Source organism: Saccopteryx bilineata, chromosome 3 (assembly GCF_036850765.1).
Source record: "Saccopteryx bilineata isolate mSacBil1 chromosome 3, mSacBil1_pri_phased_curated, whole genome shotgun sequence".
In the NCBI taxonomy this organism is placed as follows: domain Eukaryota; kingdom Metazoa; phylum Chordata; class Mammalia; order Chiroptera; family Emballonuridae; genus Saccopteryx; species Saccopteryx bilineata.
In genome coordinates this window covers 90,795,115-90,818,773 of record NC_089492.1, presented here as the reverse complement: position 1 = coordinate 90,818,773, position 23,659 = coordinate 90,795,115, and the positions used below count along the sequence as shown (strand labels likewise).

Sequence of the window (23,659 nt, the reverse complement as noted above, 5' to 3'; positions counted from 1 at the left end):
TTTGGAAACAGCCCAAGTGTCCATCAGAGGATGAGTGGATTAAAAAGCTTTGGTATATATATACTATGGAATACTACTCAGCCATAAGAAATGATGACATAGGATCTTTTACAACAACATGGATGGGCCTTGATAACATTATACTGAGTGAAAGAAGTAAATCAGAAAAAACTAAGAACTATATGTTTCCACACATAGGTGGGACATAAAGATGAGACTCAGAGACATGAACAACAGTGTTGGGGTTACAGGGTGGGGGGAGGAGAGGGAGGGGGTTGGGGGAGGGGAGGGGCACAAAGATCATGGCTTTTCAGCATTTGCCATATTCCCCCCTTAATCTATAGACAGACAGCAAATATTTACATATGGTGTTCCCCCTATAAAGACTGCTGTCTTAGGGACAAATGCTGACAAACTATTTCAGCAGTTCCTCCTTCTTCAAAGTCTTATATGTAAACATAGAGCTCCATGTTTCATAGGACATACTCAAGCTCACTCCATGCTCCCTGGTGCTTTAGCACAAGGGAATGACCTCCCCCCCTTTTTTATTTTTTTTTTGTATTTTTTTTTATTTTTTTTTTTGTATTTTTTCTTTTATTTATTTATTTTTTGTATATTTCTGAGGATGGGGATGGGGAGGCAAGCAAACAGACTCCTGCATGCGCCTGACTGGGATCCACCTGGCATGCCTACCGGGGGGGAATGCTCAGCCCATCTGGGATGTTGCTCTGTTACAACCGGAGTCATTCTAGCAACTGGGGCGGAGGCCATGGGGCCATCCTTAGTGCCCAGGGTGGATTTGCTCCGGTGGAGCCTTGGCTGTGGGCGGGAGGAGAGGGACCAGGAGGGGGGAGAGGGGGAGGGGTGGAGAGGTAGATGGGCGTTTCTCCTGTGTGCTCTGGCCGGGAATCGAACCCGGGAATTCTGCACACCAGGCCAATGACTCCGACGGGTCTACCATATCATGCTTTTAACTTAAAAAAAAAAAAATTACATTTCTTTTGAAAGCTGATGAACAGGAGACACCAAATCTACCTTCTTTTTAGATCTAGCTAATAACACTGTTCTGTCTTTTTTCCAAATAGCTCCAGATATATGGAAAAGATTCATATAGGCGGATGGGGATCCTCAAACCCCTCAGCGAGATCTTCTGAGAATGGCTTTTAAGATACCTAGAGGCAGAAAAAGCCCAATAGAGATCAGGGGGAACTACCAGCTTTTAGGATACACCCTTAAAGGCTCCAGCACCCCAAAGGGGTCTCATAGGATGCCATCTGGGTCCTGCTTCAATAGTGGAAAGGAAGGTCATTGAGCTAAAGCCTGCCAGGCTTACACACCTCTGCTGTGAGGAAACAGGGACACTGGAAGGTAGGCTTCCCCCTCGCTCCTCTAAGGGAGGGTTCAGTCTCTTCCAGGCCTGCTCCAGCCACCTATGACCTAACCTTGCCCAGAATGCTGGGGTTTGCCACTGAAGGCTGAAGGTGCCCAGGGCCGTCGACCCCATCTACGACACTGTGGACGAGCCTAGGGTATTTCTTCCAAGAAGCAGGTAAACTGATCTCATTTGCACAAGGGCCACTTAACTATGTTTTGCCTGAATAGTCAGGTTCTTTATTCTTCCCTCAAAGATCTCTGTTGTGGGTGTTGATAGTCCTATTTTCTGCTGCTTTGCTTAATATATAGTGATTCATTTATTCCTCCTACCTCAATGCCCCACTCATATTTCAGGCTGGGACCTACTCTTAATTTAGAGCTCTCTTTCCTCCTTTTGCCAACTTGTATTATGAATTTACCTTTGCCACCCAGCTTAGTGTATCCCAAGGTTCTCTTTACCAGGCCACAGTCACAGAGCTCCAGGGAAAAGCAACCTGGTCTCAACTCTCCAGGCAGAGGAGAACAGAAGCTCCATATCCACGCATGCTGCAAATGGCTTTTTCCAGTCTACCTGAATCATTACCAGCTAGAAGCAGCGGTCATTGGGACTTGGACATGAGCTGCAAAGTACAGAATGGTGACAACAATTCCAGTGCCATACGGACTTTTCCTGTAGGGAACTTTCCTGGACTCCTGCTCCCTGTGACAGCTCCTAACAGACTGAACTGTGGTTGGGTTGCATTTTTCAGGGATTTGGCATGGTGAGGGGGCCAACTTGGACTTGGGGAACATGTTAAGGACACTACTCATTTATGGATTCTTGCTGTATTGGCCAAGAGTTTGCTTAAAGGCTTTTAATCACTGTAAAAAAAATAGAGGACTAGATGAAGAAGACGGGGCACATATACACCATGGTATATTATTCAGCTAGGAGAAATGGTGACAATGGATCACTTATAGCGGAATGGTGGAGTCTTGGTAGCATTGTGCGGAGTGAAATAAGCGAATCAGAAAAAAACAGGAACTGCAGGATTCCATACATTAGTGGGACATAAAAGCGAGACTGAGAGGCATGAACAGGAGTGTGGTGGCTAAGGGGGGTGGGGGGAGGGAAGGAGGGAGAGGGGGAGGGGAGGGGGAGGGGTACAGAGAGAACTGGAAGGAGGGTGGCAGAGGACGATCTCTCTTTGGGTGATGGGTATGCAACATAACTAAACGACAAGATAACCTGGAAATGTTTTCTTTAAATGTATGTACCCTGGTTTATTGATGTCACCCCCCCCCCAAAAAAAAAAAAAATAAATAAAAAAATAAAAAAATAAAAAAAAAAAAAAAAAAAGAAAATAATTGTTTATCTCCAATCCCACTGGAAGCTAACCCAAATATTCCCCAGATGTTTCTTGAGAGATAATGAAAAAGGAAATTGCAAAAGTAAAATGTAAACTGTTTTAAAAAATAGCAATCTGTATTTAGGTATAATAAAGAGAATAGGACCTTAGGGTAAATAAAGCATTTTATATATCCACAAAAAAAAAAAAAAAAAAAAAAAAAAAAAAAAAAAAAAAAAAAAAAAAAAAAAAAAAAAAAAAGACTTCCAAGAGAGCTGACAAGCTCCATTCCTTGAAGCTTTTATAACTACCTATTTGGAAATAATTCTATAAGTATTTTCACATTATTTTTAACATAACATGACTTTTAGTAGATTCCGAAGCTTGTGTAATCTGATGACCATCTAATTCCAGCACACTTTCCTCAACCCAAAAGGAAACCTTTAGCCATAAACAATCACTCCCCACGCGCCCTCTCCCCACACCCGGGCAATCACCACTATACCTCCCTTCTGTATGGACATTTCATGTAACTTGTCTATTCTGAACATTTCATATCAATAGAGTCACATGATCTGCATTCTTCTGCATCTAGATTCTTTTGCGTATGCTCTGTTTTCACAGTTCCTTCACATTGTGGCATTTATCAGTACTTCATTTTATTTTCATAGCTGAACAACTAATTATGTGATATACCACATTTGTTTACCCACTCTTAGTTAATGAGCATTCTGGTTGTTCTTGCATTTCGGTCATCAATAAATAATGCTGCTATGAACATTTGTATACAAGGGTTTATGTATACTTATATTTCCAATTCTATTGGGTAGATACCCAAGAGTGGAATTTCTGGGTCATATAGTAACTCTGTGTGTAATTTTTTTGAGGAACTCAAGTGATATCTTAATGTGATTCAGTCTAGCTGTATAGCTGCTACTGGTTCATCCAATGAAAATGTTACTGCCACCAGTATGAAAAGGCTTTCTGTAAACAACCAGGAGTAATATTCCTTCCCTTCCCAAATGCTCTGTGGCTTATCACTCTAACATGAAAGGAAACTAGACTTATCTGACAGCAGGTCAGTCTTACCAGTGGTTTCCTGGTAGTTCATGCTTTTCTCCCTGCCATCAAACTTAAACCAAAATACATCTGAGAATTTTCATAGTAAGGAGGGTGGGCTGCTATGAGAATAAAGGATGATTGGATGTGGTTCAACTGTCGTGTTCCAGGCACCAATCAGGTCCAAACCTGAGATATTTTTAGTAGACTAAGAGGCTGTGAGTTCCGAGGTCAGCAGCTGGCAAACTACAGCCCATCAGCCAAATTCAGCCAGCTGCCTGATTCTTTAAAGCCTACCAGCCAAGAATTATTTTTACATTTTTAAATGGTTACATTTTAAATAGTTATATAAGTATCTATATATAACATCTTCATCTGTGTCTTGGCTCATGAAGCCTGAAATATTTATTCTCAGGTCCTTTAAGAAAAAGCTTGGCCCTGGTTGGGTAGCTCAATCAATATATCAAGGTTGCAGGTTTGATCCCTGGTCAGGGCACATACAAGAATCACCCAATGAATGCATGGACAAGTGGAACAACAAATCAATGTTTCTTTCTCTCTCTATTTCTCCCACTCCCCTTCATTTCTCTCTAAAAATCAACCAATAAATAAAAATTTAAAAATAAAAAGTTTGTAGACCCCTGCTTTAGATGATACCCGTGCCAATTAAATTTTAAGACCAATGAATAAAGCAGAGCACTGTTATTATCACTAGTGATATCCAGTATTCAGAGAACATCCAACCCAGGATGTCAAGTTACCCAGGAAGTGACTCAGAAGGCTGGTGACTACATAGAATAGAAATAGGGAAAGCAGTGGGCTCACATGGGACCGGAAGAATGAGTTGTATCATCTGAAGTTGGGAAATTCCAATAACATTTATTCCTAACAATTGAGAACATTTGACTACAACGTGATAGTCTGTGTCTCCCTATCTTGTTTGTTTTATCTGCAGAGTGTTAGAATGAACACTTGAACACATTTTGCTTTCCTGAACCTGTCATCCCCCATCCTCATCTTTTTCCTGCTTATTCTGACCAATTCTCCTTTCACCTACCAGGTGTTAACAGCAAGTCCTCATTCACTTGGACGTGGGAGTGCTGCTGCCTCCTCCAATTAGGAGCTGATTAAGCTTACACAATGCTTACAGCTAGAGGAATAGATCATTCCTGCTGCTTGCAAGGTAGTGTCATACCTACCAACTGGTAATTACTATGGACCACATTTGTTATCCTACTTAAGGGAGGAAAAACAACACTTGTTCGTTTGCTAAATGAAATGTTTTCTCTAGTCCCCACAGCTTCTCAAAGTAATGACAGTGGACTGTTAGGACACCCCTGTCTCTCAGTTTCATCCCAAGATTCCTCACACCCACCAGCAGATCATAATAGTCCTACCCTTCTAAAGAGTCAGAATTATTTACTCCTCTTGTTGGACCTTTAAATCCTTCAATAAAAGGAGTCTGTCTGTTTGCATTTGATCTGCTCTATAAAGATGAAAAAGGAGACACAAAGTTTCTGCTCTTCCTCAGACTTCTCTGATCAATGTCTCCTTCCTTTCTGTCACATATAAGGTTTCCCTGGAATCTCCTTCTTATCTAATGCAAGGTTGGATGTGGGGGCAAAATATTGTGCATCTTTACATTACTCATACCTTCTTTCTAGTTTTAATCTCTCTATTGTTATTCTTACTCCGCTTTGCTATTTTCATATCCTAATGGTCCTGCCAAACTACCTCTTTTTTAAGACTTTCCCATTAGCCCTCCAGCTCTCAGTAGTTCTGGTCTCAGCAAAAAAAATAGCCACATTTCCTTTCCTGGCCCTCCTATGTGCCTGCTGGTTAGTTCCTGGGCCTTTTTTTTTTCTTTGAACTACCGCCAAGTTGGGGGGCGGGGGGGGCGGGAGGTGAGCAGAGAACACCATCATTGTGATCATGCGTTAGTCTAAATTACTTTACCAGCTCCCAACTATGGAGAAACTACATTGAAACAGGATGGGTGGGAAATTTATGGACAATACAGATAAGAAACTTATCTATACATTCTTCAAAAATACAATTTCATCAGAAGATAATTCAACAGAGATTTGAGAGTTTAAAATATATACATATACACACACAGTGGGAGTTTTTCCTTCCAATAACAAATCATCAGTAACAAACCAAAACCACAGTCTAGTCTCTAGTCTGAATACCAGTGATTCTCAGACCATCTCTTCCTCACACCTTCATGAAGTTATAAATTCTCTTCCTCATCAGTACGATCATGAGCTTTCAAAAACTCTCTTCTCATCGTATTCTAATTTTGGAAAGCTCCTAAAAATATATATGACCTGTATAAAATCCCAAGGAAATAAGAAGTACATTTTTTTTATTTTTTCTAAATTAATATTAGAAAAATACTACACACAGAGAACAGGGATAGTCACACAGAAAAGACGAAGAAGCACTTAGATAAAAGGGTCTTTTAGAAACTAGATGGACACATCTGTTGTTTTGCACATGACTTGAAAGCTGTCTTCTCAGAAGGGCAAGAAGGAGCTACATGACTTCTCCATTCCCCTCTCTCTAACATCCCCTGGGCTTGCTTTCCTTATCATCCCTCTAAACCTCGTCAAATGACTGCTCTGGGGGTCCCAGCCTCCGGTCACTGAGCAGAATTTCCTCACAAGTTGCAAGGTGGGATGTACAAACCTTGTATGAGATACTCTTCTGGTCAAGTGACCAATTCTAAGGGAAGAATCTATCATTCTAGAAGATGGATTCTTCTGGATGGGCCCAGGGAATCAAACCCACACAGATACAGAGCTCTAACAGTGCCAAGCAGTAGGAAAAAATTCTATCTCAGCTGTGCCCAGGACACTCAGTGGTTGACGGAGGGTCCTTGCTGCAACCTCACAACCGGCGTTCTCTTTCACAGTTTATGGCACAGGCCATCGGTCAACATGAGAGACCAGGCAGCAAGCTGCTGGAGCGGGTGCGCGCGCCCAGCTCCCGCCTTTGAATAGTCTGCGCCTCGCTCCAAAACGTTTTCACCAGAGGCTGCCAGGAGACGCTGTAATACCTAAACCACAAATCATCACGTTCCCCACCCTTGGAGCCCGGGCTTGTCCTTGAGCTTCCCACATGGTGCGAGATTAACCGAGCTGGCCACTGATACAATGGCTCTTTACAAACCCAGGGGAAAATCTGCCGTGCCATCTGCTCGATACACTAAAAAGTGGACCTCAGAACACAGAAATGCCCACTGGAGGTGTGCTCCGAGAATAACGCAGGACATTTCAGACATTTCAGACGAAATGAGGAATGAATTCTGGCTAGGTTACTAAATATTTTATCAATGTAAACATGTCAGGCATACAACTATCTAAAATTAGAACAAGTATGTCTCAGAAAGGGAACCATCTTGCAGAAACAGAATTACCAGTACTTCAGACTTTTTTTCCAACACCCAAGAACACTGCCTTCCCTCAGGATAAGGAAACTGCACTGCTGTCTGGTTGTTTTAGGAACCAATATGGGTTTACCTTTTTATTTAATGGTTTAAAATTTTATCTACTGTGACACATTAAAGCCATCTAAACCAAAGTGTTTTCAGACGATGATGCTCTAACTGTGAAAGGTGATTGGCTGGACAATACTCACACTGAAAAGATGCAGCAGCTGGATCCTGCCCGTATCTTAAAGGGAGTAAACCTTCGGTGGACTGCTCTCCCGAGATCACCTTTTGGGCTGCAAAGTACTGGGGCTTGAGCACATATTCCTGGGTCTGGCCATGATGAATCACCACGTTCTGTGAGGTCAGGGGTGTCACTCTGGAGAAAAACAGAGTGAGGATAAGGAAATAAATAATAGCTATTTAAAAGTCAACTAAGAAGGAAAGAATAAAAAGTTAAACTTAGAAAGGAGCATGAATTCCACGCTAGGCTCAATTTTTCCTTCACATACTGTAGTCAGACATTTACAACATACAAGGAATTAACAGCTTATTCTTGGAAACTTCTAACCTAATAGGGACTCTGCCGGTCTAGTCAAGAAGGTTAAGGACAAACAGGCCACCCCTAATGAATTCTAATAGAGGAATAAGAGCACAGCTCCCATAAGCCTTCATGAAAAAACTCGTCGGACTTATAAAGAAGAAAAAGACATATACATGAACAGGTAAATATATTAAAAGGTGTGTTTTATATAAACTGATAAATAAGCAGGCAGTGTTGAAAATGGGAAGAGAAGAAAGGAAGAATAAAATACAGAAAAAGGATTATGTAAGAAAGTCTAAGAGTGATCAATTAAGCAAAACTAAACAATTGGAGCCCATACAACATACAGTGGGACTTCCTTAATGCTAGAAGGGCAGGTAGGCAACCTCTTTGAGCCTCACTTTCCTCATCAGTACCATAGAGTCTCTGCCACATAGGGCTAATAAAAAAATGTTGGTAAAAATCAGAATATACAAAACTGAAAAAAAAATTTTAAAGCTCTTTTAAAATATAAATTATGATGAGAGGTAAAACATTCATTCCAGTTAACATTTAAGTATTTTATGCTGTATCTCATAAACTGTACTATTCAAGTAAATGTTTTACAATTACCAGGTTCTAAGAATAACAAGAATAATAAGAATGACTAATCACAATCTCACTCGTTCTTCAATAACATGAGTCAGGATCTCTGGGGACTCCTGAACACAATTACTGTGTTTTCGCCCTCCTGGCCCAACCCTTTATACTCTATGACGGTTTTCTTCTGCTGCATGTAATGTATACTTTAAAATAATAAGCTTCACCCAGATTTAATCATTCCCTGAAAGACAGCACTGAAATTATTAGCTAAGTAAGACTAATAAATAATGAAGAATATAAAGAAGATATATCGGCCCTGGATCGCTGGCTCAGTGGATAGAGCAGGCATCCCCAAACTACGGCCTGCAGGCCGCAATACGACCCCCTGAGGCCATTTATCCAGCCCCCTCTGCACTTCTAGAAGGGGCACCTCTTTCATTGGTGGTCAGTGAGAGGACCACTGTATTTGGCAGCCCTCCAATGGTCTGAGGGACAGTGAACTGGCCCCCTGTGTAAAAAGTTTGGAGACCCCTGGTAGAGCATTGGCACAGTACGCATACATCCCAAGTTCAATCCCCAGTCAGGGCACACACGAGAAGTGACCCTCCATCTCCCCCTTCTCTCGCTCTTCTCCTCTTGCAGCCAGTGGCTTGATTGGTCCATGCATCAGCTTCAGGTGCTGAGGATAGCTCAGCTGATTCGAGCATCAGCCCCAGATGGGGTTTGCTGGGTAGATCTCGGTCAAGGGTGCATGCGGAAGTCTCTCTCTCTCTACCTCCTCTCCTCTCACTTAAAGATAAATGAACAAACAAATAATAAAGAAGATATACCAATGAATTCCAGAAAAAGGCTAAATTTGCTACTAAAATTGTGTGGACAGAGAGCATTTTAGTAGCAAACAGCCTTTGGAAGGAAACCTGCTCTCCAGTATTATCTTAAATATTATTGACAGTGACATATTAAAGTCATCTAATCTGAACAAAATGTTGCCTGACCCACTGGTAAAGCATCGACCTGGAATGCTGAGGTTGCTGGTTCAAATCCCTAGGCTTGCCTGGTCAAGGAACATATGGGAGTTGATGCTTTCTGCTCCTCCCCCTTTCTCTTGTCTCTCTCTCTCTCTCTCTCTCTCTCTCTCTCTCTCTCTCTGACTGTCTCCTCTCTCTAAAATGAATTTTAAAATATTTTAAAAATAAAATAAACTGAACAAAATGTTTCCAAACTATGATACTATAACTTAGGAAAATGGTTCACTGAGCTCTAGTCACACTAACAAGATGACACAAAACTCCAAAGATTGTCCCAAATGAGGGACTCCCGAAAAGAAAAAGAAATGAACCATGAGAGGTCATCATGAAAGGTAAACTGTCAGCCCACCCAAAACACCGCCACACCATGTCGGGTCAAAAGCAGTAACAGAGTCCTGAATAAACTCTTTCTATCTGAGTTATTCCAGCTGGGGCTGATGTACAAGGTATTGAGGGGGACAAGGTGTCCATGAGAAATAGAGGAAAAGAAGCTGGGATTAAGGGTGCTTCCCTATTAACCAGTGAGCCATGCAGATCTCTTCATTATTATTTCTTTTTGAGGAGAGAATTTCTTTATTCTTCACAATTTTCAAGAGGAACTTTAAATATAAAATTGCATCCTTGGCAGTCTGTTCGGCTCATAAACATGCTCTGGGAGCATTTTCATAAATAAAAGATAAATGCTACATAAACAGATGTAGTCATTCAAACTGCTTTTAGGATGTCTCCTTTAGTCTGGTTGGTATTAACAGACAGCACTTTGCCTTTCTTTAAACTAGGTCACAGAATTCTCTTACATTTTTTGAAGCAAAAGTTTAAAGTTAAATCCCTATTATATTAAAGGCATTTTCTTTCTTTTCTTTTCTCCTTTTCTTTTCTTTTCCTCCCCTCCCCTCCCCTTTCCTTCTTTTCTTCCTTCCTTACTGGATTTTACTTCTACTATTTATACTTTAAATTTTTTATTGATTATTGGGGTGACATTGGGAAATAAAATTATATCGCTTTCAATGGTACACTTCTATAATAATCACCTGTATACTGTATTGTGTGTTCAATATGCCAGGTCGTCTCCCCCCATCAGCATCTGTCCCCCTCTACCCTCTGCTACCTCCCCTCACCACCCCTGCCCTCTGGTAATCACCATACTGTTGTCTGTGAGGGGGTTGTTGTTGTGTGGTTTTTTTGCCTTAATCCCTTCACTTTTTTTTTACTCAGCCCCCCAACCCCTCTCCCCTCTGACAGCTGTCAATCTGGTCTGTCTCTATGAATCTGCTTCTATTTTGTTTGTTAATGTATTTTGTTCATTAGATTTCACTGAAATCTAATGGTACTTGTATTTCTCTGACTGGCTTGTATTATTTAGCAAAATACTCTCCAGGTCCATCCATGCTGTCGCAAAAGGTAAGGTTTCCTTCTTTTTTTTACAGCCAAGTAGCATTCCACTGTGTAAATGTACCACAGCTTTCTTAACCACTCATCTACTGATGGGAACTTGGGCTGTTTCCAGATTCTGGCTATTGTAAATAATGCTGCAATGAACATGGGGGTGCATTTCTTCTTTTGAATACTGTTTTGGTTTCTTTAGATATATTCCCAGAAGTGGAATTGCTGAGTCATAAGGCAGTTCCATTTTTAATTTTTTGAGGTAACTTCATGCTGCTTTCCACAGTGGCTACACCAATCTGCACTCCCACCAAGAGGGCATGAGAGTTCCCTTTTCTTACATCTTCACCAATACTTGTTTGTTGATTTATTGATGATAAGTCATTCTGACAGCTGTGAGGTTATCTCACTGTGGTTTTAATCTGTATTTCTCTTATGACTAGGGACATTGAGCATCTTTCTAGATGTCTATTGGCCATGCATATGTCCTTTTTGTAGAAATGGTCCTTTGCCCATTTTTTAATTGGATTGTCTATATTTTTGGTGTTGAGTTTATTAAGTGCTTTATAAATTTTGGATATTAACCCTTTATCAGATGTATCACTGGAAAATATGTTCTCCCATTCAGTGGATTGTCTTTTCATTTCATTGATGGTTTCCTTTGCTGTGCAAAACCTTTTTAGTTTGAAGTAGTCCCATCCGCTTATTTTTTCATTTTTTTTTTATCTGAGGTGGTATATCAGAAAAAAATATTGCTGCAAGAAATGTCCAAGATTTTACTACCTATGTTTTCTGCTAGGAGTTTTATGGTTTTGAGTCTAACATTTAAGTCTTTAATCCACGTTGAGCTTTTTCTTGAGTATGGTATAAGAAGGTAGTCTAGTTTCATTTTTTTGCACATATCTGTCCAATTTTCCCAACACCATTTACTGAATGGGCTATCTTTACCATACTGTATGTGTATTCTTTTTATTAAGTGAGAGGCAGGGAGACAGAGACAGACTCCTGCATGTACCCCAACTGGGATCCACCAGACAAGCCCCCTACCAGGTGATGCTGTCTGGACCACTGCTCCATTGCTCAGCAACTGAGCTATTTTAGTGCCTGAGGCCATGGAGCCATCCTCAGCACCTGGAGCCAACTTTACTTGAACCATTAGAGCCATGGCTGTGGGAGGAGAAGAGAGAGAGAAAGATAGAGATGGCACAGGTGGAGAAGCAGATGGTCTCTTCTCCTGTATGCCCTGACCGGGAATCAAACCTGGGACTTCCACACACCGGGCTAACGTTCTACCTCTGAGCCAACTGGCCAGGGCCTACACCACTGTATGTCTTTTCCTCCTTTGTCAAATATTAATTGACTGTATAGGCATGAGTTTATTTCTGGGCTCTCTATTCTATTTCATTGATCTATGTCTGCCAATATGATGCTGTTTGATTACTATAGCCTTGTAGTAGAGTTTTCTACAGGTAGAATGATTCTTCCAACTTTGTTCTTCTTCCTCAAGATTGCTGTGGCTATTTGGGGTCTTTTGTAGTTCCATATAAATTTTTGGAACATTTGTTCTATTTCTATGAAATATATCATTGGTTTCTTGATTGGAATCCTGTTGAATCTATAGGGTATTTTGGGTAGCATGGACATTTTAATGATGTTAATTCTTCCTATCTATGAACATGGTATATGTTCCACTTATTTGTATGTTCTTCAGTTTCTTTCTTCAACCTCTTATAAGTTTCCAAGCATGGATCTTTTACCTCCTTGGTTAAATTACTCCTAGGTGTTTTATTCTTTTTGAAGCAACTGAATGGAATTGTTTTCTTAGTTTCTTTTTCTGATAGTTTATTATTGGTGTAATAAAATGCAACTGAATATTTATTTTGTATCCTGCTACTTTACTGAATTCATTTATCAGTTCTAATAGTTTCTGGTGTTATCTTTAAGGTTCTCTATAGGTATATCATGTGATCTGCAATAAATGACAGTTTTATTTCTTTGTTTCTAACATAGATGCCTTTATTTCTTCTTCTTGTATGATTGCTATGGCTAAAACTTCAGTAGTTGAAAGCAGACATCCCTTGTCTTGTTCCCAATCTTAAGGGAAACGCTTGTAGTTTCTGTCCCATGAGTATGATGATGGCTGTAGGTTTGTCATAAGTGGCCTTTGTTGTGTTCAGGTATGTTCCCACTTGTCCCACTTTGCTGAGATCTTTTATCATAAATGGGTGTTGGATTTTATTAAATGCTTTCCCCGCATCTATCGATATGATCATGTGATTTTTATCCTTCATTTTGTTTATGTGGTATATCACATTTACTGACTTGCAGATACTATACTAACACTGCATCCCCAGAATAAATCCCATTTGATCTTTTTAATGTCTTGCTATATCCAGTTTGCTAATATTTTGTTGAGAATTTTAGCACCCATGTTCATCAGGGTTATAATAATTTTCTTTCTTTGTAGTGTCTTTATTTGATTTTAGAATTAGGATAATGCTGGCTTCATAAGAAGAGCTTGGGAGTCTCCCATTGAATTTTTTTTAAATACTGTGAGAAGGATAGGTGTTAGTTCTTTGAATGTTTAGTAAAATTCACTAGTGAATTCACCAAGTCCAGAACTTTTGTTTGTTGGGAGGTGTTTTTGTTTTTTTTTTTCTGCTTCAATTTCATTAGTTGTAATCTGTCTATTCAGATTCTCTGATTTTTCCTAATACTGGAAGACTGTATGTTTCTAGGAATTTATCCATTTCATCCAGATTGTCCTATTTGTTGACATATAGTTTTTGTAATATTTTCTTACAATCCTTTGTATATATTTATTTGGTGAAAGTTGTTGCTGCTCCATTTTCATTTCTGATTTGAGTCCTCTCTCTTTTTTTCTTGATGATACAAAATAAATATTGAAAAAAGGTTTGTCATATTGTTTATCTTTTCAATGAACAATCTCCTGGTTTCGTTGAGCCTTTGTGGGGGTCTCCTTATTTTTATTTATTTACTTTATTTCATCTTTTTATGCTCTGATCTTTATTATTTCCTTTCTTCTACTCACTTTAGGCTTTGTTTGTTGTTCTTTCTCAAGTTCCTTTAAGTATAAAGTTAAATTGTTTATTTGAGATTTTTCTTATTTCTTGAGATAGGCCTATAAATGCTGTGAATTTCCCTCTTATGACTGCTTTCTGTGTCCCATAGATTTGGGGTTGTTGTATTTTCATTTGTTTTAAGGTATTTTTTGGTTTATATCTTGATCTTGTTGTTAACCATTCATTCTTCAGTAACATGTTATTTAACCTTCATGTCTCTGTGCATTACTCTGGGTTTATTTTTTTTGTGACTGATATTGAGTTTTATACCATATGGTCAGAGAAGATGCTTGATATGAATTCAATATTCTTAAATTTATTGAGACTTATTTTGTGTCCTAATGTGGTTTATACTAGAAAATGTTCCATTTACACTTGAAAAGAATGTATATTCTGCTGTTTTGCAATGAAATGCTCTGAAGATACCAATTAAATCCATCTGATCTAGTGTGTCATTTAAGGTCACTGTTTCCTTGTTGATTTTCTCTATAAAACATGTATCCATTGATGTCAGTAGGGTGTTAAAATTCCCTACCACGACTATATTACTGTCAGTCTCTTTTTTTACATCCATCAAGATTTGCTTTACATATTGAGTACTCAAAAGTTCGGTGCCTAAATATTTAGTAGGGTTATATGCTCTTGTTGGACTGTTCCCTTTATCATTATGTAGTGTCCTTCTTTATCTCTTACTATAGCCTTTGTTTTAAAGTATATTTTTTCAGATATAAGTATTGCTACCCCAGATGTTTTTTCCTTTCCATATTCATGAAATATCTTTTTCCATCCCTTACTTTTTGTGTGTTTGTATCTCTCCTTCTGAGGTGGGTCTTTTGTAAGCAGCATATATATGGGTCTTGTTTTCTTATTCATTCAGTTACCCAATGTCTTTTGATTGGAGCATTTAAGCTATTTACACTTAAAGTGATCATTGATAGGTAAGTATTTATGGCTATTTTATTCTTTTAACTGTGCTCCTCTCGGTTTTTCTTCTTCTTAAAAAATGGCCCTTTAACATTTCTGATAATACTGGTTTGGTGGTAACAAACTCCTTTAGCTTTTTCTTTTCTGGGAAGCTCTTTATTTCCCTTTTAATTTGAAAAAAATAATAGCCTCTCTGGGTAAAGTAGTCTTGGTTGTAGGTCCTTGTTTTCATCTCTTTGAATATGCCATGCCAATTCCTTCTGGCCTGAAATGATTTTATTGAGAAATCACTTGACAGTGTTATGGAAGCTCCCTTATATGTAACTATGTATCTTTCTCTTGCTGCTTTTAAAATTCAGTCTTTGTCTTTCACCTTTGCCATTTTAATTATGATGTGTCTTGGTATTGGCCTCTTTGGATTCATCTTATTTGAGACTCTCTGCACTTTCTGAATTTGTGTGTCATTTTTCTTCACCAGGTTAGGAAAGATTTACTCACTATTTCTTCAAATGGGGTCTTGATCCCTTGCTCTCTCTCTCTTCTTCTGGTACCCCTTAGAAGCGAATGTTGTTACGTTTCATATTGTCCCAAAGGTTCCTTAAACTATCCTCATTTTTAAAAATCTTTTTTTTTTCTGTTCTGACTTGATGTTTTCTGCTACCCTGTCTTCCAAATCACTTCATTGCAACATACTAATTATTCCTTCTAGTGTATTCTTCATTTCAGATATCATATTCACTTGATTTTTTTTTTATTTCTGTGTCCTTTTTTTATGCTTACTATCTCTGTTGAAGTTCTCATTTTGTTGAGATCTGTATAACCATTACTTTGAACTCTATATCTGGTATACTGCATGCCTCCATTTCATTTAGCTCTTTTTCTGGAGATTTCTCCTGTTCATTTCGGTGGCATATTTTTTTGTCTCCCCATTTCTCTGTCTCTGTTTGTTATGAATTAGGCAGATATGCTATGACTTCCAGTCTTGGTAGGGTGGCCTTATGTAGCAGGTGTTCCATGGGATCCAGTGGCACACTCTCCTTGATAGCCTGAGCTGGGTGTTCCAGGAAAATCCTTTATGTGTGTTATCTAGCCCTCCTTGTAAATGAGTCTTAATTTCTATTGGCCTGTTTGTGTACAAGGTCAACCCTTGGACTGGCTAACTGTGAGGGTTGACCTGTACCTCAGTGTATGAGCTGTTGTGCAGTTTCTCACCACACAAAGTGGAATTCACTCTAGCAGGGTTTAGTGGCTACAGAAATTGCCCTTTGGATATGCAGCTTCTCAAGTTACTTGGATCCTGATATGATGTTGTCTGAAGCTGCACACAAGGTGTGTTGTTTCTGGGCCTCTTGGGAAAGACTCGGGTGCAGGCCAACCTCAGACACTGCCTGTGACTGGCCCTGGGAAACTTGTTTGGAGCTACAAAGTGTTCCACAGTTTTTTGCTGCCCTTGCTAAACCTCGGTATGCATGAGAAGCACCAGGCCAGCTTTCCAGCACTGGGCCCTGGCACAGGTCAGCAAAAGTCCCAAGGCACCCTGAGATCTGCCTGCCACCACTTGTCAGCTGCCTATTAGGCTCAGTCACTGAAAGAGTCTCTGGACGTACTCGAGTTGCATGAGGTAGGTTCTCACTGAGTTACCAGGTAGTGGTAAGTGGTATCAGACTGATAGTGGTTCATACTCGGTGCCAGTGCTACGTCTGAGGCCACTAAGCAAATGTCCCAGGGTATACCAAGTCTTGCTGCTAACCCTTGGAGGCAAGAGGCAGAGTCTCAAGAAGTCATCAGAGCGAGGCCAGAATAGTTTATCAAGCCCAAACAGACCAAGATTTGGCCATGTGAAGAGACGGCTCTACACTGCTCAAGTGTGCAAGAAGAAAATGGCTGCTATTTTAGAGTCATACAACTCAGTCTGTCCCAGATCCTGTCAGGAGCCTGATCTCAACAGGGTGGGACAGTTGGGAGTCAGGAGGATGGGACTGTTGGATCTACCATGAGGAGGAGGTACCAGTCAGCCTTGGGGGAAGGTAGGGTGAGTGACCCCTGTTCTAGAGGCACACAAGTCAGTCTGTCCCAGATTTTGCCCCCATCTCAGCAGGGCAAAGCAACCAGTAGTTCGGAGGATGGGGCCACTGGGAGCCCAAAGAGTGGAGCTAGAAGATTTCCTTTGATAAAGAGATGCCAGTCAGGTTCACAGAAAAGTAGGGGGAATGGCCTCCACTCCAAGGTCACATAAACTTAGTCCCTAAGACCTCATGAATCTACCCAGACCTCCACATTCTGGCCCTGTTAGCTGACTCCTCAGCAGGGCTTGTGCTCCACAGAGTGTGGTGACAGGGAGTCCAGAGGGTGGAACTATTGTATTCCCCCAGGCTGATGTCATGTGGAGGGGAGTGCTTCACCCAATAAAGATGGCATCTGAAGTGTGGGAGAATAACTCAGCACCAGTATCGTGGCAGCTGTCCCTTCAGCTCTCTCCCCAAAACCACAAACCCCAGTCTTTCCTCACACGACTCTAGTTCACTCCACCTTCCCTCTGCAGGAGCCCAAGGTGAGTGGCTACAAACAAGATTTGTGGCATTGGCCCTTTTAAAGGGTTCCTGTGTCTCTAGTGGACTCCTCTCTCTCTCTCTCTCTCTCTCTCTCTCTCTCTCTCTCACACACACACACACACACACACACACACAAACAGAATCCCCACTGATTTTCACAGCTGGATGTTATGTGGATTCCTCTTCCCAGGTAGGTACTGTAGGCTAGGGAGCCCAGCTTGTGGTTGAGACCTCATACTTCTCAGAAAAAGCCTTTCCAGCTGAGCTATCCCTCCAGAACCTTAGCCACTACCCATGGGAGCAGAGCCAGCCCTTTTCACATCTCCACCCTTCCTATCAGTCTCAATGTGGCATCTTCTGTAAATCCTTAGCTGTATGACTTCTCTTCAGCTAGCCTTCAGCTGGTTATAATTCCATTTTGGTCCTGGAGGAGGTGAGTGTAACATCCACCTACTCCGCTGCCATCTTGAATTTCTAGATGTATGACTTTAAATCCTGAAGTCTCAGGAAAGCCCAGGATAATGTATGTTGGGCCTGGATTTATCAGACATAATGCCATGGAAGAGCATTCCACTCCCTTTGTCACTAGATTAATGACTTAAATTACTAAAAGCCTAAGGCTTCACATTGTAAACACTTTTGTTTTAATGATGTAAGTGTTGTTTTGAACTCTAAGTATGTTTGGTTGGGATGGAGTAGAAAGCGAAACAGCTGGACACATCTGGTGGGGTTGATAAGAACCACAAGTTGACTCTGTCAACATTGGGACAAGGGGATGTCCTCCTTCCCATCTCAGGGGCAACACCCTCTCCAGCAACGCTGTCACCCTGTCACTGTGTCGCTGGCACCTGCTGAGAGAAGTACAGGCTCACTCCCATCCAGAAGAGGACAGCCCAGCATTCTAGGAGACCTTGGGCTCTACAACCACTTCCTGCTTTGACCACTGCCAGGTAGGTGAGACTGAGGGGTCTGCCTTCTAGTTGAGGTCACCCCTTCTCTCCCCTCTGAATCAAGGAAGTGAGGGAAGTGAGAGGCAGCAAGAAATGAGCTGAAAGCATATATATGCATGGTCTTCTCTCCCCTAAATGTAACAGAAAGGTAATGAACAAACAAAGAAGACCAAGATACAGGAGGTCTGGAACTTGGGTAACAATCCTTAGCCATCACTAACTTAGCAAATGAGTAACAAGAAACTACCAGTGTAATGGCACTTAAGTCCTACTACAGTAAACTACTCGGCAAGTTACAGCACATTATAAATATGGAGCTACACAAAATTGCATTTCCCCTTCCTTCATCTATTCTTCCCTTTTCCCCAATGTAAGGGTGCAAAATATAGGCTCACAAAGGCACTCAGACATGGACAGACTAAAGCCACTCTGCCTGACAGCCACAGAAAAAGAAGCAAAGCCATGCACAGTGGGTTGGTAGAGGTCAAGTAAATGAAACTGTCCAACCATTCATTCCACACATACAGACATTCAGTACCATCAGCATCCTGCCCCTCTCCCTTGCACACCTCCCTTCACAGTTGGTGTCCGCCTTTCCCTCTAATTCAGTTATTCCCATTTTGGGCCAGCTCTCAGCCTTACAAACACATATCCTCTTTAACTCTTCTTCTTTTCTGTCTCCTTTACCCAAGTAATCCTGGAAAAATGTCTCTCCCTGTATTTCAAGTAGGATGTTCTCCTTTCTTCCCTTCCCCCACACCCCAAAAATTAAAAGCTTACCTATCACTAGTGAACATTAGATTTGTCATAGCATTCTAACTAACTTTTTTAAAGAGTAAACAAAACTGTTTGAAAGATTAAAAATGAAAGCTATAGGACCTCCGGTTCAATGGTATTTTGGGTACCTCTATGTCTCCTCTTCCTCCAAAGATGCCCTTAAAATTATAAATAAGGAATAAAAGAAGACGACACAAAGGCAGAGCCAACATCTGGTTGTTATACAACAGTACAGTCACGTTAGTCATTACACTATCGAATCACTCTATTCTGTTAAACAGCTATTAACTCAAGACCCTTTGTGCACCTCCCTGCCCCCTTCACTGTGCCCCCTAAGATGTCTACTCAACCCCTAAAGCAAGAGTTGACATTTGGCAGAACTGGAGATCTCTGGATCTCTCTGCTCCAACATCCCTTCTGCTCAGTCAATACCTGCACCACACAGGACATTAAATATGGTTCATATTACCCACTAACACACAAGACAGAGTTCAACAGATCTGTAAGGGATTCAAAGTGGACTGAGAAATGTTGACTGCTGTAGCAGCAGGGAGGAAGCCATGGCCTAAAAATATTTTTTTTCTCACTTGTTTTACTTTAACCAGCAAAATGAAGCACACTTTATTTACATGGAGATTCAGTACACACCTATATGGGTCTGTGTTTTGGTATAACTAAAACAAGTTTTACAAAACCTTATTTACGCTTCTATGTGCAGAACACTCTGTTACTGTCTCCTCTAATCTACTTTTTAAAAGACAGTCTTGAATCACTGCATTGATTTCATGACCTCATGATGTCCTACTGAGCGGCAATCAGCATCTTAAGGGCACACTGGTCGAGAATCACTCTGCGAGGGCACAGGCACAGAGAAAGCAGTCTTGCTAAGGCCACAGAGTTGTTCTGGATGCTGAAACCAAGCAAAGCAAAGGGTAATAAGGAGGAGGGCTGAATACTGATGTCCTAACAAAGAAGTCGACACAGGCACACCTCTGAGATACTACAGGTTTGGTTCCACATCACTGCAATAAAGCAAGTGTTACAATCCAGTGAGTCACATGAGTATTTTGGTTTCCCAGTGCATGTAAAAGTTATGTTTACACTATACTGCAGTCTATTAAGTGTGCAACAGCAGTATATCTAAATACACACACACACACACACACACCTTGATTAAAAATACATTAACGCTGAAAAATGCTAACCATTGCCTGAGCTTCAGACAGTCGTGATATTTTTGCTGGTGGGGGTCTTGCTTCCATGTTGATGAAAACACGGTGTTGGCCGAATGCCACCAAGCAGAGTGGGATAAAACGAGGTGTGCCCTGTGTGAAGGCAACTGTTGTCCCACTCTAGCAAACAGAACATCCAGAACTGAAACCTCTACTTCCCTCAGGGGGAAAAAAATGAGTCTTTTCTAAAAGAATGAAACTATGTGGTTTAAACCACAGAACTTGCTCCCCCAGAGGCAGGCCCGCTCCCTCAGGCGTTCTGAGTGCCCCGCGCATGAAGACTGGTGTCCCACCTTTCCCCTAGAAGGAAGCTTGCCAGGCAGCCAGGAAGACAAGAGAAGGATCCCAAGAGGTAAAAGAAAGTCGTAAGAAAGAAAAACAACCGATATTTTGGAGACACTTGACTATATAGTGATGAATGCAGTTGATGGAGTGGAAATATGAAGAATCCATTCAGATTCCATGCTAGTAACATCCTCCCCTTCAAGAAGCACAGTGATGTCCTCAATGGACACAAAAGGAGGGAGAAACCCAAGCACCCCACACTTGGCCTCGCATTGCGTGGGAACACCCACAGACATAATACTGAGAATGCTGTCACTGTCGGAAACAACCTGGAAGAGGAGGGGAAGCAGCAGAGGGAAGACGGAGAGGGCCGCTGCTCCCACCCTACAAAACAGGAAGTCGTCAGGTGACATTCATGACCTTGATAGATGAAGCTGACGGAACAAGTAGGTTTACATATGCTGTTCGAGTATGCCCAGGCAGAAACTATGAATATGAAATAAATATTTTGAGAGGGAGAACGGGAGCAAGAGCTAGAATAAATAAGCTAAATCCCATCTCCTCTAGCAACAAGTTTTAGACAATATCTAAAGAGAATAAATAAATTTTTTAAAAAATGGCTAGATGGAGGTAACTACCAGAAGGGTTAATGAGACTTGAGGTTACATGAAGGAAGGGCTGGAGCTTTAGCCAGTTAGCTCAGTTGGTTAAGAGCATAATCCCAAAACAACAAGGTTGTGCATCCGATCCCTGGTCAGGGCACAAATGGGAAGCAACCAAAAAATGCATGACTAGGTGGAACAACAAATGCTTCCCTTCCCTTCTCTTTCCCTTCCTCTCTCTGTCTCTTTAAAAGCAAGTGGAAGGCCCTGGCTGGTTGGCTCAGCAGTAGAGCATCGGCCTGGCGTGCGGGGGACCCGGGTTTGATTCCCGGCCAGGGCACATAGGAGAAGCGCCCATTTGCTTCTCCACCCCCCTCTCCTTCCTCTCTGTCTCTCTCTTCCCCTCCCGCAGCGAGGCTCCATTGGAGCAAAGATGGCCCGGGCGCTGGGGATGGCTCCTTGGCCTCTGCCCCAGGTGCTAGAGTGGCTCTGGTCGCGGCAGAGCAACACCCAGGAGGGGCAGAACATCGCCCCCTGGTGGGCAGAGCATCACCCCTGGTGGGCGTGCCGGGTGGATCCTGGTCGGGCGCATGCGGGAGTCTGTCTGACTGTCTATCCCCATTTCCAGCTTCAGAAAAATACAAAAAAAACAACAACAGTGGAAGTTAAGCCCTGGCCAGATAGCTCTGGAGCTTCGTCCCAGAGTGCAGCAGCTGCCGGTTCGATTCCCCGGTCAGGGCGCATACAGGAGCAGCTCCATGTTCCTGTCTCTTCTCTCTCCCTGCTTCTCTCCAAAATTAATAAATAAATAAATAAAAAGAAGGAGGGGCAGGGACAAAAAAAGAGGAGTCAAGCGATATGAAGGTTTAAGCCTGGCTGACAAGAGGGTATTTTGGTTCAAGGCCAAGGAGAAAAGTAAGCGCAGAGGTGCGCTGAGTCACAGCAGGCGGCAGAACGGGCCAGCCTGTGACCAAGACAATCACGCTCCTTCCAGAGACAGAAATGCAGGGTGGGTCTTTGGGAAGCGGTTAAGAAACGCGTCCAAGTTCAGGAGAGGTGATGCTCTAAGTGGGGCCGACTTCTCCAAAGGCCAAAGTGTTTCAGAAAAAATACGGAAACATAACAGTTTCAAAGGCTATTTAATGGTGGGGACGCACAGAGAAAACAAGGGTGGGGGGGTCAGAAGGGAGGAAAACAAGAACGCCGTAGGTTCAGACATGAAAAGTGGAGGCAAGTTTCTAGGAGTAAAGGAGGCATGACCTGTAAACTGCTTCAGAAGAAAAACCAAAGCAGAGAAATAAAACATTAGAAAAGGTCACCGAGTTGGGTAGTAGGTCCCGGGTACCATCCACACAGCTGTTCTAGTCATGACAGAAGATGAAATACAGGTCGGTGGCATCCTGGTGACACCCAGGAAAGAACAAGATAAGCAGGCCAGGGTCAGGGGCACGGCCATCGGAAGACTTGAATCCATGGAAGTCTCGGTATCTGGGTAAGCAAAAGGGAAACAATTGCATAGAACTTCTTTTCCTTAGAAGAAAGGATTAGTCACACACTGTTTACACTGCTGCCTTCAGAGAGGCAAGTTTTTGGCACAAGACCGAACTAAATTTTTCCGTATTTCTACTAAATCCATTATTCGACCTGGGGAATAGATGGGAGGACCTGGCACAACACAAGCCCCTTTCCAGTTAGGAAAAGGGCACTGGCCCTCACATGAGGGCACCTCCAGCAAGCCATAAAATGTTTCCCACAGAAGGCCGGTCCAACACAGGCGAACCCTCTTTCCCTCTATGATTAGCAAACTTGAGTTTATAAACCAGGACCAAGAAGCCACAGAAAAGTCACCCCAGTCTTCCGGGGCCAGTTTCTATCTATAAAATTGGAATGGTCCTATGTGTCCTGGTTGGGCTCCAAGTGGCTCAGAAGCATGGGCGGGTGCTTCCCAAGGAGAAGGGAGTGAACTAAAGTAAATACGGACTGTGAGCTACGGTTTGACGGCAAAACCTCTTTCCTGATGAGTTCTCACGGACCACACGCACATAGGGAAGGACAAAGAAAGAAACTTCTAGTAAGTCGTCACAAGGCAGCGTGACACACGTGAACACGCACACGTAAGGGGTAACAAGTATTTGTCATCTGTAACCCCATTCATACAAAATCGCCAATCGGATCAGAAAGGAATTAGGAGGTAAAAGGCGGCCAATGAGGAGACTAAAGGTCAGCGCAAACAGCACTTTCAGACTGCCAGTGAGCGAGAAAGGGAGGGCCGGCGTGTGCCAGAATAAACACAGCCCCAGTCAAACGAAACAAGCACACACAAATCACAAGGGCGAGAGGAAAGGAAAGATTAGGCTGAAAATACAAATGTAGGGCACAGACCAGTAAAAATTCTTAGACTTCAGATGACATGAAAAGAAAAACACAAAACGCAAAAGGGATTGAGAAAATAAAATGAAAGAAGGTACGCTGAGGGCTTGGGGGTAGAAATTAAGGCAACTATGGTGGTCATCATTAACAAAC

The 23,659-nt window shown here is 41.9% G+C and overlaps 1 protein-coding gene across 6 annotated transcripts in view; it reads right to left on the bottom strand.

Annotated features, from left to right (window-relative positions):
- LTBP1 (latent transforming growth factor beta binding protein 1) overlaps nt 1–23,659 on the bottom strand; it is a 432,506-nt gene that overhangs the window by 267,650 nt on the left and 141,197 nt on the right. For all 6 annotated transcript variants that reach the window (XM_066266871.1, XM_066266870.1, XM_066266869.1 and 3 more), the window contains exon 4: nt 7,404–7,573. In XM_066266871.1, the coding sequence (XP_066122968.1) occupies nt 7,404–7,573 (170 nt within the window). The remainder of the gene's footprint in view (nt 1–7,403; nt 7,574–23,659) is intronic.